The sequence below is a fragment of the Salvelinus namaycush genome, chromosome 7 (assembly GCF_016432855.1).
Source record: "Salvelinus namaycush isolate Seneca chromosome 7, SaNama_1.0, whole genome shotgun sequence".
Lineage (NCBI taxonomy): Eukaryota > Metazoa > Chordata > Actinopteri > Salmoniformes > Salmonidae > Salvelinus > Salvelinus namaycush.
In genome coordinates, this window is record NC_052313.1 from 57,587,972 (window position 1) to 57,600,257 (window position 12,286).

Below are 12,286 nucleotides of genomic sequence, written 5' to 3' on the forward strand. Positions count from 1 at the left end.
TATCTGTTTCTACTCTAACTTTTTCGTTTCCACCCAGTGTCTGGCCGTCAGACGTGAATGAAAAGCAGTCATTCATAAAAACAAGACAAGCTCGCTCACCATTGGTCACTGGGGTCCAACGAGCTCTCTGAACGTCAATTGGCCAGTCACTTGAATGGCATTGTGTAACAACCAATTGGCGTGTATTATGGTGTCCTCTATTTTTGCTTCAGGGAAAACCGGACGATTCCATTCAGAAATCCACAGTCAAGCTTTGTGTGAGAAGAGCATAGACGACAATCCTGAAAGAACGTTTGCAACAGCGTGGAGTGAAACAGAACTTATTTTCAACATTGCAAAGGAATTAAATCTTCGCGAATGTGAGTTTAACATCAAACTATCAACCGCAACAAAAAGATGCGTATAAGGTTTTTGCGTTAGTTTATTTCTAGCGCCTGTAATAATGCATTTACTTTGACCGACTTGCGTCCGTAGAATGCACGCTCTCTGCCAAGCATTTTCTAGCTGTCTGGTGAGGGGGGGCAGAAATGTGAACGCCATTTTATATGTATCTTAATTTGGCAACCATTTTCTTATTTGTAGTCAAATGTTTTTACAGTACTTACTTTGACGTGAGAATGTTTATGTTGCAGTATTTTGACTTGCTACTGCGCATGCAGCATCTTCATAGACGATTCTAACATTTATGAATGGAAGGTTCGACCCCCCCTTTGCTCAGGGATCAAATTTCACTTCATTGAGAAAAACAAGCTGGGGCCATGAGAGGGGGAATAGGAAACGGTAGAGGGAGGAGGGACTGGGGTGGGGAGTTTAGCTGCTACTTGAACTGGCTCAGATTTTCTTTGCTGAGATTAACCCTCTGCTGCCCTGAATAAATAACTTTATCCAATACTTGTCAAATAATGCTGAAATTTGATATATGTTTTTGATTCAGATTATTGCATGTATACGTTTTATATGTTCTATTATGAAGATAGTTTATCCAATTGTTACATATCAAGGACTACTAAACTCAATACTCTGATTTGCATCCTATTTTTGAACACTTCAAAACAGCTCCCTCCTAGTCATTCTACTTATTGTAATGTCAACAGTCTCATCTCCAAATAGCTTACTGTGCCTTGCTGCCTTGCTTATGTAAGAACTTTGTCCCCAGCGTATTGAGTACATGCTCACTGGCATAGTGTACAGCCCGCCAGCACTACGATGCAGGGAGGAATACGCAAACAAACAACACAAAACAACACAAACACCTAAGACAGAGGAAAGGAACAACTGTCTTATCCTGAAGGCAGGCTGGCACTATGCCCTAGTGCCTACTTTAGACCAGGAACCATAGGGCATAGTGCACTACTTTAGACCAGGACCCATAGGGCATAGTGCACTACTTTAGACCAGGAACCATAGGGCATAGTGCACTACTTTAGACCAGGACCCATAGGGCATAGTGCACTACTTTAGACCAGGAACCATAGGGCATAGTGCACTACTTTAGACCAGGAACCATAGGGCATAGTGCACTACTTTAGACCAGGAACCATAGGGCATAGTGCACTACTTTAGACCAGGAACCATAGGGCATAGTGCACTACTTTAGACCAGGACCCATAGTGCACTACTTTAGACCAGGACCCATAGGGCATAGTGCACTACTTTAGACCACCGCCCATAGGGCATAGTGCACTACTTTAGACCAGGACCCATAGGGCATAGTGCACTACTTTAGACCATAGAGCATAGTGCACTACTTTAGACCAGGACTCATAGGGCATAGTGCACTACTTTAGACCAGGTCCCATAGGACATAGTGCACTACTTTAGACCAGGACTCATAGTGCACTACTTTAGACCAGGTCCCATAGGACATAGTGCACTACTTTAGACCAGGACTCATAGTGCACTACTTTAGACCAGGTCCCATAGGATATAGTGCACTACTTTAGACCAGGACTCATAGTGCACTACTTTAGACCAGGTCCCATAGGATATAGTGCACTATACAGGGAATAGGTTAGGTTGCCATTTGGGAAACATCCTATGTCTGTGTTGACGTTAGATAACAGGTGATTTGGGTATAAGCTACTGACCAGGGGGCACACTTTTCTCTGCTCTCCACAGAAAGAACAGACAGACGGACGAGCGCCTCCTGCTGCTACAGTCAGCCCCTCCTCCCCCTCCACCCCTCCAACTTCAGTCCAGAGGGAGTGAAGATATTCAGGCAACATGGACGGATTTTATGACCAGCAAGTCCCTTTCATGGCCCCCTCTAGTGTGAGTATTTGGACTACTATGATTTTGATCAAAGCACTAATCTGAAACTTTTCATAGTCTATTAAGATAACGATGACTTTTTAGCATACATGGATGCTTGGGGATTTTTGATACCGATCATGTTTAGGCTAATCATTGTTAACACCGATGCAATCACTAATGTTGTAGGTGTTGTAAACATTGTTCTAGCAGAATTGTCCCGTGGAAGAACCAGTGAACACGCCATTTAATGATCGGAAGAGAAAGTTTGTTGACACTGAGCTCGCCCAGGACACAGAAGATCTCTTTCAAGACCTCATGCAACTTCAAGAGACATGGATTGCAGAAGGTGAGTTCTGATCTTGTATTTCAGTAGCTTTTCAATCTTGCATCATGCTTCTTGTTTTTAGTAACATCAGTGGTTTACCCGAGGCTATTGAATCAGGAAAAACTGGAAAATAGGTTATTTAGAACTTTATACCACTTCCTCTTTTAAACAAGTGTATCATAAATATTTACTGAATTTGACTGTACTGCATCATAAATATTTACTGTATTTTTGACTGTACTGGATCATAAATATTTACTGAATTTGACTGTACTGCATCATAAATATTTACTGTATTTTTGACTGTACTGCATCAAGTGCCTCATATATATTTACTGTATTTTTGACTGTACGGCATCAAGTGCCTCATATATATTTACTGTATTTTTGACTGTACTGCATCAAGTGCCTCATATATATTTACCGTATTTTTGACTGTACTGCATCATAAATATTTACTGTATTTTTGACTGTACAGCATCATAAATATTTACTGTATTTTTGACTGTACTGCATCATAAATATTTACCGTATTTTTGACTGTACTGCATCATATATATTTACTGTATTTTTGACTGTACTGCATCATAAATATTTACTGTGTTTTTGACTGTACTGCATCATAAATATTTACTGTATTTTTGACTGTACAGCATCATAAATATTTACTGTATTTTTGACTGTACAGCATCATAAATATTTACTGTATTTTTGACTACTGCATCATAAATATTTACTGTATTTTTGACTGTACTGTATCAAGTCCATAATATTTGTTCTATTCAGCATATTAAAGGGACTCAGCCACGTGGCATGCCTTCCATCAGTTAGTCATTTAACTCTCTCTGTCCCCTCTTTCAGCTCAGGTGCCTGATGACGAACAGTTTGTCCCAGATTTCCAGTCGGATAACCGTAAGTACCAACCAATTAAATATTTACGTACGTGTATGTGTGTTACAAAGGGGAATCGACAGATTCTGCTCCTGCATAGTTGCACATTTCCTAATTGATCCTTTAATTCCCAGACATGGTCTTTGACACAACATACAAGCATCACAAGCACAACAAGGAGATGTACTGGTTTTCCAATACCAGTCTTATCCAGTTGGCATATTAACTCAGTGCGTCACTAGTCAGTGAGTGTATTTTTATGGGTACGTGGTTAGGGTTTCGGGTTGCCTATGTAGGCTGAGGGCTAACATTAACGACAGATTTGCCTCGTCGAAAGCAGAAATCCAATTGATGTCATTGAGCCCTGATTAAACCAACCTCCGCTCACCCTGCAGTTGACCTACTTCTGCCCTGTAGCCAATCAGTGCCCTCAATGCACACCTTGCTTTTTTGTTTTTATATATTTTTTGTGTATTTTTTTAAAACTGCATTGTTGGTTAAGGGCTTGTAAGTAAGCATTTCACTGTAAGGTCTACAGCTGTTGAGGTAGATGTATTTGTCACATGCGCCGAATACAATTTGATTTGATTATTGGATTGTAGGGATTTGTGTTCAAACAAAGGCGCATAAATAATAGGGCTACCTCAGAATATGACGTTACTCACTTGGTGAAGATCAAGAATCTTGTGGTTTTATACCAGAAATCCCTCAGCTCTCCTCTTTGATAGTCAACCCGGATGAGGAAAATCCTATTCTCTGATCTCTGCCCAGATCCACCACATTAACATCAGAGGAAATAAAGAGAGAACGGTTTGAAACGGGGAGATTTTCTGTTGCATTAAAGTTTTGCTACGGTGGGCCTTACTTAACATGACCCAGGTGCACCATAGCAGCCTGGAATGGCCTTCCATAGAGTCCCAACCGACCAACCACAGCTCTTGGCTGCTAGGATGGGCTACGTTCCAATCCAAGCCCACAGAACCCTCATGCTGTTTGCTTTGTACTCATCTCTCTCCTTTCTCTGTCTAGAATAATATATGCATGAGGTTTGAATGGAAGCTTTTGATTGGGCTCCAGACAGAGCTGTAGGCCTGGTGTAGTTGCAGGCCTGGGTTTCAAGATGTGAAGGACCCTGTGGAGGAAGAAAGAGTGTTTTTAGAGGCCCGGTATCACCTTGTTTCCCTGTAACGTTGTATTTCATTGTCGCGGATGCAGCTAGTGACATTTGTAATGCAGTGTGTACACACTGAGTGAATTGTGCCGTGGCACAGCCAGGCGGTTGGTGTGTTTGCTGAAGAGTCTGAGTGTGTGTGTGCGGCGAAGGGGTTGGCATGACGCTCCCTAGTTTGGCACGCTGCCAGTTGGTCTCACAGACCCTTCATTCAGCAGGCCTCCTCTCTCGTGTGTGTGTGTGGACTCTGCAGCTGGGCAAAGGGGCAGTGTCCATAGCGATCAAATGGCATAATGCCATCATCTCCTTACTCCTTAATTTAGCAATGAACTTGGCTGAGAAGTGAGAACACACTCTTATTAACTACCAGTTAGTGATTTAAAGAAATGTTGCAAGATTTGCCATTGCAAATTATTTGAAACCTGAGATTTAAATGTCTTCTGGCCGCACTTGAGAGTTGCACTGTGGTTCTGTAACAGACAGTCCAGTTGTTTGAGGTTTTCCAACTGAAATATAAAGTGTTTCAGTCATAGATGCTCGGTGTTCAAAACTTTAGCTTATAATGGAGGTTACTATGGACACTGAGAGACCCCATAACGTGAGTGTGTGTTGACTTCTTCTGGCCCGTGGCTGCGGAAGCTGAATGATGGCCGTTCTGTGGCACAACAGGAAATGGGGAGTTGATGTAGGCACAGACCCAGCCTCTGACAGGCCCAGCCTCTGATGCCAACACAGCACCCAGTTAAAGTCCTACTGTATGTACAGACACACAATGGCTGCCTAAGTTACTGACTGGTGGTGGAAGTCGGAGCAGATTGTTCTGGTCTGTGCAATTGAATACAAAGGCATCTTTGTTACTGGTCTGATTGTTGTCTTGGAAACAATAATTTAAAAAACTAGTGAAAGTACGCTGTTTGTCTTTCAGTGCTGGGTTTATAGTTTTCCCTCCCAAATGGAAGGACAGATTTACAACCTCACCAATTCACTAAACAACAAACATTTGGGAAGTTGTAATTAAAGACAAATCCCAGCATAGGAGACACATTTGATCATTTGATAGAAAACTATTTAGCTTCTTATTCCTTAGTGAAACGCACAAAACAAGAATACTGATTAAATATATTCAACGTAGTAATTCTTTTGTGAATCTTTGAAATGGCATATATTATGAATTGCAGTTTAAAAAAAATGTTTTCTCCTTTCTTTCTTCAAAGTAATGTTCCATGGACCTCCAGCCAATAAAGTGAAGCGAGAGTCCAGCGCCTGCAGAGATCTGTCCCCCTGCAGTCAGGAACAACAGAGACTCACGCTCTACACAGACAAGTGCCTTTACAGCTACAGGTATGTTACAGTACACACTGAGACGGACCAGGTTTTGACACCCCACATAAATTGTACTCTCAGTAGCAAGAGGTATTTTCAGTTACAACCAATAAAAGAGGGTAAAGGCATAATAAAGTTCTCTACTAAGACATTGCTTAATTAGGTATACCTAAATCAAGTTGATAAGGCCTGAGGGGGTGTGTCATATGGCCAATATACGGGTGCCTGGATACAGCCATGAGCCGTGGTATATTAGCTATATACCACAAACCCCCGAGGTGCCTTAGTGCTATTATAAATCAAATGTTATTTGTCATATGCTCCGAATACAACAGGTGTAGGTAGACCTTACAGTGAAATGCTTACTTACAAGCCCTTAACCAACAATGAAGTTTTAAGAAAAAGTGTTAAAGTATTTACTAAAATAAACTGAAGTAAATAATTAATTAATAAAAAATACGAAAAATTAATAAATAAATAAATAATTAAGAAGCAACAATAAAATAACAGTAGCGATGCTCAGTAGCGAGGCTCTGTACAGGAGGTACAGAGTCAATGCGCGAAGGGCACAGATTGGTCGAGGTAACATGTACATGTAGGTAGAGGTAAAGTGACTATGCATAGATAACAAACAGAGAATAGAAGCAGCGTAACAATGGTGGGTGGGGTGGGGTCAATGCAAATAGTCCAGGTAGCCATTTGATTAGCTGTTCAGGAGTCTTATGGCTTGGAGGTAGAAGCCTTTTGGACCTAGACTTGGCGCTCCGGTGCCGCTTGCCGTGCTGGTTACCAATGTAATTAGAGCAGTAAAAATAAATGTTTTGTCATACCCGTGGTATACCACGGCTGTTAACCACCCAGTTTATAATGTCAGATAACACGCCGTCAATATGTAATGTTAAGGCCACAGAGAGAATACAGCCATACTCTACAGGCCCAAGTTAACCCCTTCCATCTCCCTCCACAGTGCCTACAACAGGAAGCCACTTGGCATCAATACTTTAACCCCGCCCTCCACACCCGCCTCACCCTGCAGCCCCGCCCCCACCCCGGGGACACACCCCCTACAGAGGCAGATCACGTCCCCTGTCCAGGCGACACACCCCGGCCACAGTCGTCCGACTCACGGGCACAGCCCATCCCACCACCGGACACTCCCGCCACACCCGAGCCAAAGCCAGCCTTTCGCCGTGCCCCGCCTACCTGTCAATCACTCCGATGCCTCCTACAGCTCAGAACACAGGTGAGTTGGCACCATGTGTTGGCTCAGGTTGGCACCATGTGTTGACACCATGCACTGTTTGACCCCATAGCTTGTATATCTTGGTTGTAAAGCCATGATTGGAACTACTGTAGGCTGGGACTCAGCATGCATGTTCAGTGCTACAGTTGAAATCCCATTGTTGTACGATTCTCTGGTTTAAAGACCCTAATTGACAAATTTGTCCTTATTTTCTCTCATTCCCCCATTTCTCTCATTCCCCCTCCCCAGGTTCCAGCGGCAGCTCTCTGAGCCATGTCTGCCTTTCCCTCCGCCTGACGGTGCCGCCTGTACCCCTTACCCCCCTCAGCCCCATCACCCCCACCGGGCCCCCCTGTCCCGGGACGGCCGCCCCATCTACCAGCGGCACCTGTCAGAGCCCTTGGTCCTCCTCCCTGCTCAGGGCTTCAAGCAGGAGCTGGTGGACCTCCGCTACACCGAGCAGGGGGTCCCTACCATGGGCCCTCCCCGCACCCCGTTCCAGGGCCTCTCTATCAAGCAGGAGCCCCGGGATTTCTGCTTTGACCAAGGTGAGCCCTGGGGAATCGCTGGATGGCAACGGTCTTTGAGGCTCAGTTTCCCACTCATAGATTAGGCCTAGTCCTGGAGTAAAAAACATGTTCAATGGAGAATCTCAATAGGAAGTGCTTCTCCTTCCATGCCTAGGCTAAATCTGAGTCCGGACAGGAAGGCCCTAATGGTTTGGAAGTAGCCCAAGCTGTCTAAGTTAGATGCTCCTTTGAGAGTTTAGTGTATGCGGCTAAAAGTACAGCGATGGGGATAAAACAGTAAGCATGTTTCAGACTGATGTGGACACCAGTATTAGCAGTAGTGGTTGGGTATGTAGCAGGGTAGCATTCTGAGACTCTTCTCTCCTAAGCTAAGATGACCTCATTTCACTACTCTCCATGTCTAGGCCACTTTCTGTCAGTGATGTAACAGTCAAATCCTCTTAAGTCCCAGCTAAGAAAACCCCAGGGGACTGTTGAGAGACCGTTGGCTGTGTGAGAATGTATGTCCTTCTTCTGCTGGGTATTATGTCACTAGGCTAATGGCTACTTTAAAAAGATAGCGTTGGAAAATTAAGTTAGTAGTAAGAATCTATTCAAAGAAACACCTTTCTTTTTGTCTATCTTTCTGGTTTGAAGAGCACGTGTTAAAGATAAATATGTCTAATATTTTCTATTTTCCCTCGTGTCTTACAGAAATGCAGAACTGCCCGTCTTCTTTCAGGAAGTCCTGTAACTTCTACCAAAACAATGATGGGTTGGTCTACGACGGAGAGCCTCATCTGTACAGCGACGACACATGCGTGGTTCCAGAGAGACTAGAAAGTAAGATATTCTTCCATAAATTGCTATGAAATACAAGGGCTTGCCTGGCACAATAGAACCCCTGGAATTGTCCCAAAAGTGCAAACCCCATCCATCCAGAATCGAACACTGAAAGTATTTAAAAAGAAACGGATACTATTTGAACCTCTGACTGGTTTGACACAGGGCTTTAGGTGTAAATGGCAGCAGGTAGTGAATCCTGGTATCTGACATCTTCTCGTTATGTCATGGCAGCGTGGATGCCTGAGTGGAACCAAGGGGCCTTGGACAGAGAAAGCCTGTGTGACATGAGCAGAGCCTCTTATTGTATCCCCACGCTCAGACTGCCAATCACTGGAGTCTTTCACCTGACTGTGACCACGCCACTCCTTCATTTACACACTCACTCCCTCTTTCCCCCTCTCCTTCTGTCCATCCAGGCAAGATCAAGCAGGAGGCCGGAGTGTTCCGTGACGGACCACCCTACCAGCGCCGAGGTTCCCTGCAGCTCTGGCAGTTCCTGGTCACACTGCTGGACGACCCGGCCAATGGTCACTTCATCTCCTGGACCGGCCGCGGCATGGAGTTCAAACTCATCGAGCCCGAAGAGGTCAGTTGGCAGTTGGTCAGCAGGCAGAGCTGTGGTCCTAGTGAGTTTAGAGACTTTAGGGCTTCTTGGAGTTTTTCATCATTATGTCTCTAGAGTGTTGAGTGTTTCAACAGGTCATGATAATAGTTGTTACGCTGTGCTTACAGGAATAATCACACAGTATTACTAAGGCAGTAGAAGTGACACACCAGAAACGAACCAAAGAGCTTGTGTATGTATCTACAGGTTGATCAGAAGAGTTCACCTTGATTTGAACCTTTTCTCTCTCCTCTCCTGTGGCAGGTGGCTCGGCGCTGGGGCCTCCAGAAGAACCGGCCTGCCATGAACTACGACAAGCTGAGCCGCTCTCTACGCTATTACTATGAGAAGGGCATCATGCAGAAGGTAAAGGTAAATTTTAATTTAATTCAAGTCAATTACAATTTTCTGTTTTGGGTCAAATTCAATGGAGGCTTTATGAATTGATGGAAAACATCACAGTACAATGGAGGGCTACATTGCACCAATACATAGTACATTGGTTGTATATAAGGACAGGTCAGATGCATTGAGAGTTTCAGAAGGTTGGGTATGAAGTCGAACGTTATTTTCAAACTACTAGCGGTTGTGCGCAGAACGACTGTTTAACTCCCTCTTCCTCTTTGGGTGGGATCAGGTGGCTGGAGAGAGGTACGTGTACAAGTTTACGTGTGACCCCGAGGCGCTCTTCTCCATGGCCTTCCCTGACAACCAGAGGCCCAGCCTGAAGCAGGACCCGGACTGCCTGCCACCGTCTGCGGGGGAGGACGACACCACCGTGCCCCTGGCCCACTACGAGGATGGCTGTGGCCCCTACCTGGCCGACGGAGGGGAGCGGTGCGTCTCGTTACTGGGCTTCCCCGATAACTATTCATTCTGAATGTTCTTACTAATGACGGAATAAAGACAGCTGTCATCTGGTACCCTGCCACACCCCTACCCTAACCCAAACTCTCGTCCCCTAACTACACACCACTACCCTACCCTTTGTCCCATAACTATACACTCCTACCCTTCTCCTCATCCCCTAACTACACACCACTACCCTACCCCACATCCCATAACTACACACCCAGAGCCCAAACCCTAGTCTCATAACTACAGACCCAGAGCCCAAACCCTAGTCCCTTAACTACACACCCAGAGCCCAAACCCTAGTCCCCTAACTACACACCCAGAGCCCAAGCTGCTGAGCGGATTTGGAGCTCTCTAACCCCCCTCCCCTACTCCTATCCCAAACTCGGCTCCTCTTGCCAGTCTTGAGATTACCCTCCCCAAGTCCCAAGGAAAAAACTGTCAAACCTGAGACGGCCATCTTGCTTCTTCTTTGCCCTCTGTTATCAAACTGAATTGTGGCGAAAGGTCCACATCCTCATCAACATGAACTGAGTGATCTCCTTTACGGGGGTTGAGCGAGGACACGGTTCACGTGATTATAATGGGACTCAAGTAATGGGCGCGAGTGTGCCAGGATTGTAGCCAATAGCCATGCATTTTCCACAATCTGCTAGCCAATAGCCATGCAGTTTCCACAATCTGCTAGGTACGAGTATGACAAATAATGGCGAGGATATAAAACATTGCCCTTTTGATATAGCAATCGCTTTATGGCTTGATCCCAAACAGAGTAGTACACTTGACACGCTCACAGGGGCTTCACCTTGGAGAGAAACTACGACTCCAATGAACCTTAGTACCACAGGTGGTGATGTAATGTAACTCTGTATGCAATGAATGGGCCAAACACACAGGCAACCGACTGTTCTTATTAATCCATAATACATCGTACGACTATAAAGAAGCTGGGACACGAGTACCCCTGAGCAAGTTGCGTTGGCTGGCATGCCCACTCATTAAAAACACCAACACACTGAAATCCAATCTGAAATGGGAGAGGTGGACTCAGGACTCGCTAGCTCAGCATTCTCTTCAGACTCGGGGAATTGTTTTTTTTCTCTCGCCCAAAAATGTAAAACCTTCACGATGCTGTTTTACTCCGGATGTTGGCGTGTCCTACCAGATGTATCTTTCCAAGACGTTTTTTTTAGCTCTTTCATTTGACTCATTTTGTCGTAACATGTAAAAGGGACACGCATACAAAACAGTATTTTTTCCTGAAGTGTGTATTGAAAATACATGTTTATGTACTATGATGATGACAAAAGTACTGTCACGCAGTCCCTTCTCCAAAAACTATAACTGCCAATAGTAAGCTAAACAGGGGGGACTCTACTCCTCGCATTGTTTTCTCACAGAAAGCTGTACCAACCTATTGCTGTACCATTCAAGTTTTCTGCTTTTCGTATAGTTTATCGGGGAGTATATGAAACAAACATCTAAAATGTAAATGTATATATGAATATATTTTTGCAAATTCATATGTTTTGACATTGTACACGCTGGAATGTTTGGCCTGGTAACTGGTTTGCATCCTTTAATTCTTGTCATGAAGTTACGGTGTCCATATTAGGATACATCCCCCGTCTCTGCAGGAGTTGTCTGTCAAGTCCTGCAAAGACTGAGGCTGTCCTAATATGGACACCGTATTAAGGCAGTGGGTTGGAGCCTAGAAAGAGCTCCCCGTTGACTGAGTGGTGGGCTGTGTCGGCGTCACACGTGTGTAACACTATATTTTGATATGATTCTGTCTATATGTGGGTTGGGGGGTGTCTTGTCCACGACGTTGAGGTTTGCTGGCACTTATACAAGTGACCCTTCCCCACAAATACAATGTGTGCCTTCCACTGCTTTTGGTTGATTTTCTATACTGGATACAATAAACTATACTTTCTGCTTCAAACTGTTGTATTGAGTCTCTTCCTATTCTGACCAACCAATCTAGCTTTCAGTGACGTGTTACTGTGGTTCAAGTTGAGTTGGGTCTTTTTGATTGAATTCCACTTGTTATGAATGTATAACATCTGACACATTCCTGATTTCAGGATACAGTATTACAATAGTCCTATGAAGAACAGCCAATAAGATGTGGCCTTTAGAATGGCACCTGTACTTAAGCCTTGTTCACCCTGCAGGCTTTAAAGGTCAAAATAGTTTGGTTCTTCTAATCTGTTTTGGAATACTGACTGCCCAAACAGCAAGTTACAAGTGATCAAATCGGATT

At 44.3% G+C, this 12,286-nt stretch overlaps 1 protein-coding gene across 2 annotated transcripts; it reads left to right on the forward strand.

The window, feature by feature from the left end:
- Positions 1-251: 251 nt before the first annotated feature.
- On the forward strand, positions 252-11,965 carry LOC120051503 (ETS translocation variant 5-like). Of its 2 annotated transcripts, none has more exons than XM_038998401.1 (11): positions 252-359; positions 2,119-2,271; positions 2,464-2,599; positions 3,440-3,490; positions 5,855-5,981; positions 6,931-7,206; positions 7,456-7,754; positions 8,430-8,558; positions 8,978-9,147; positions 9,430-9,537; positions 9,803-11,965. In XM_038998401.1, the coding sequence occupies exons 2-11, from the start codon at positions 2,224-2,226 to the stop codon at positions 10,043-10,045; spliced, it is 1,587 nt and encodes a 528-aa protein (XP_038854329.1). In that variant the 5' UTR covers positions 252-359; positions 2,119-2,223; the 3' UTR covers positions 10,046-11,965. The 2 variants fall into 2 exon arrangements, with proteins under 2 accessions (XP_038854329.1, XP_038854330.1); XM_038998402.1 differs by having other exon boundaries at positions 9,430-9,531.
- Positions 11,966-12,286: the final 321 nt, after the last annotated feature.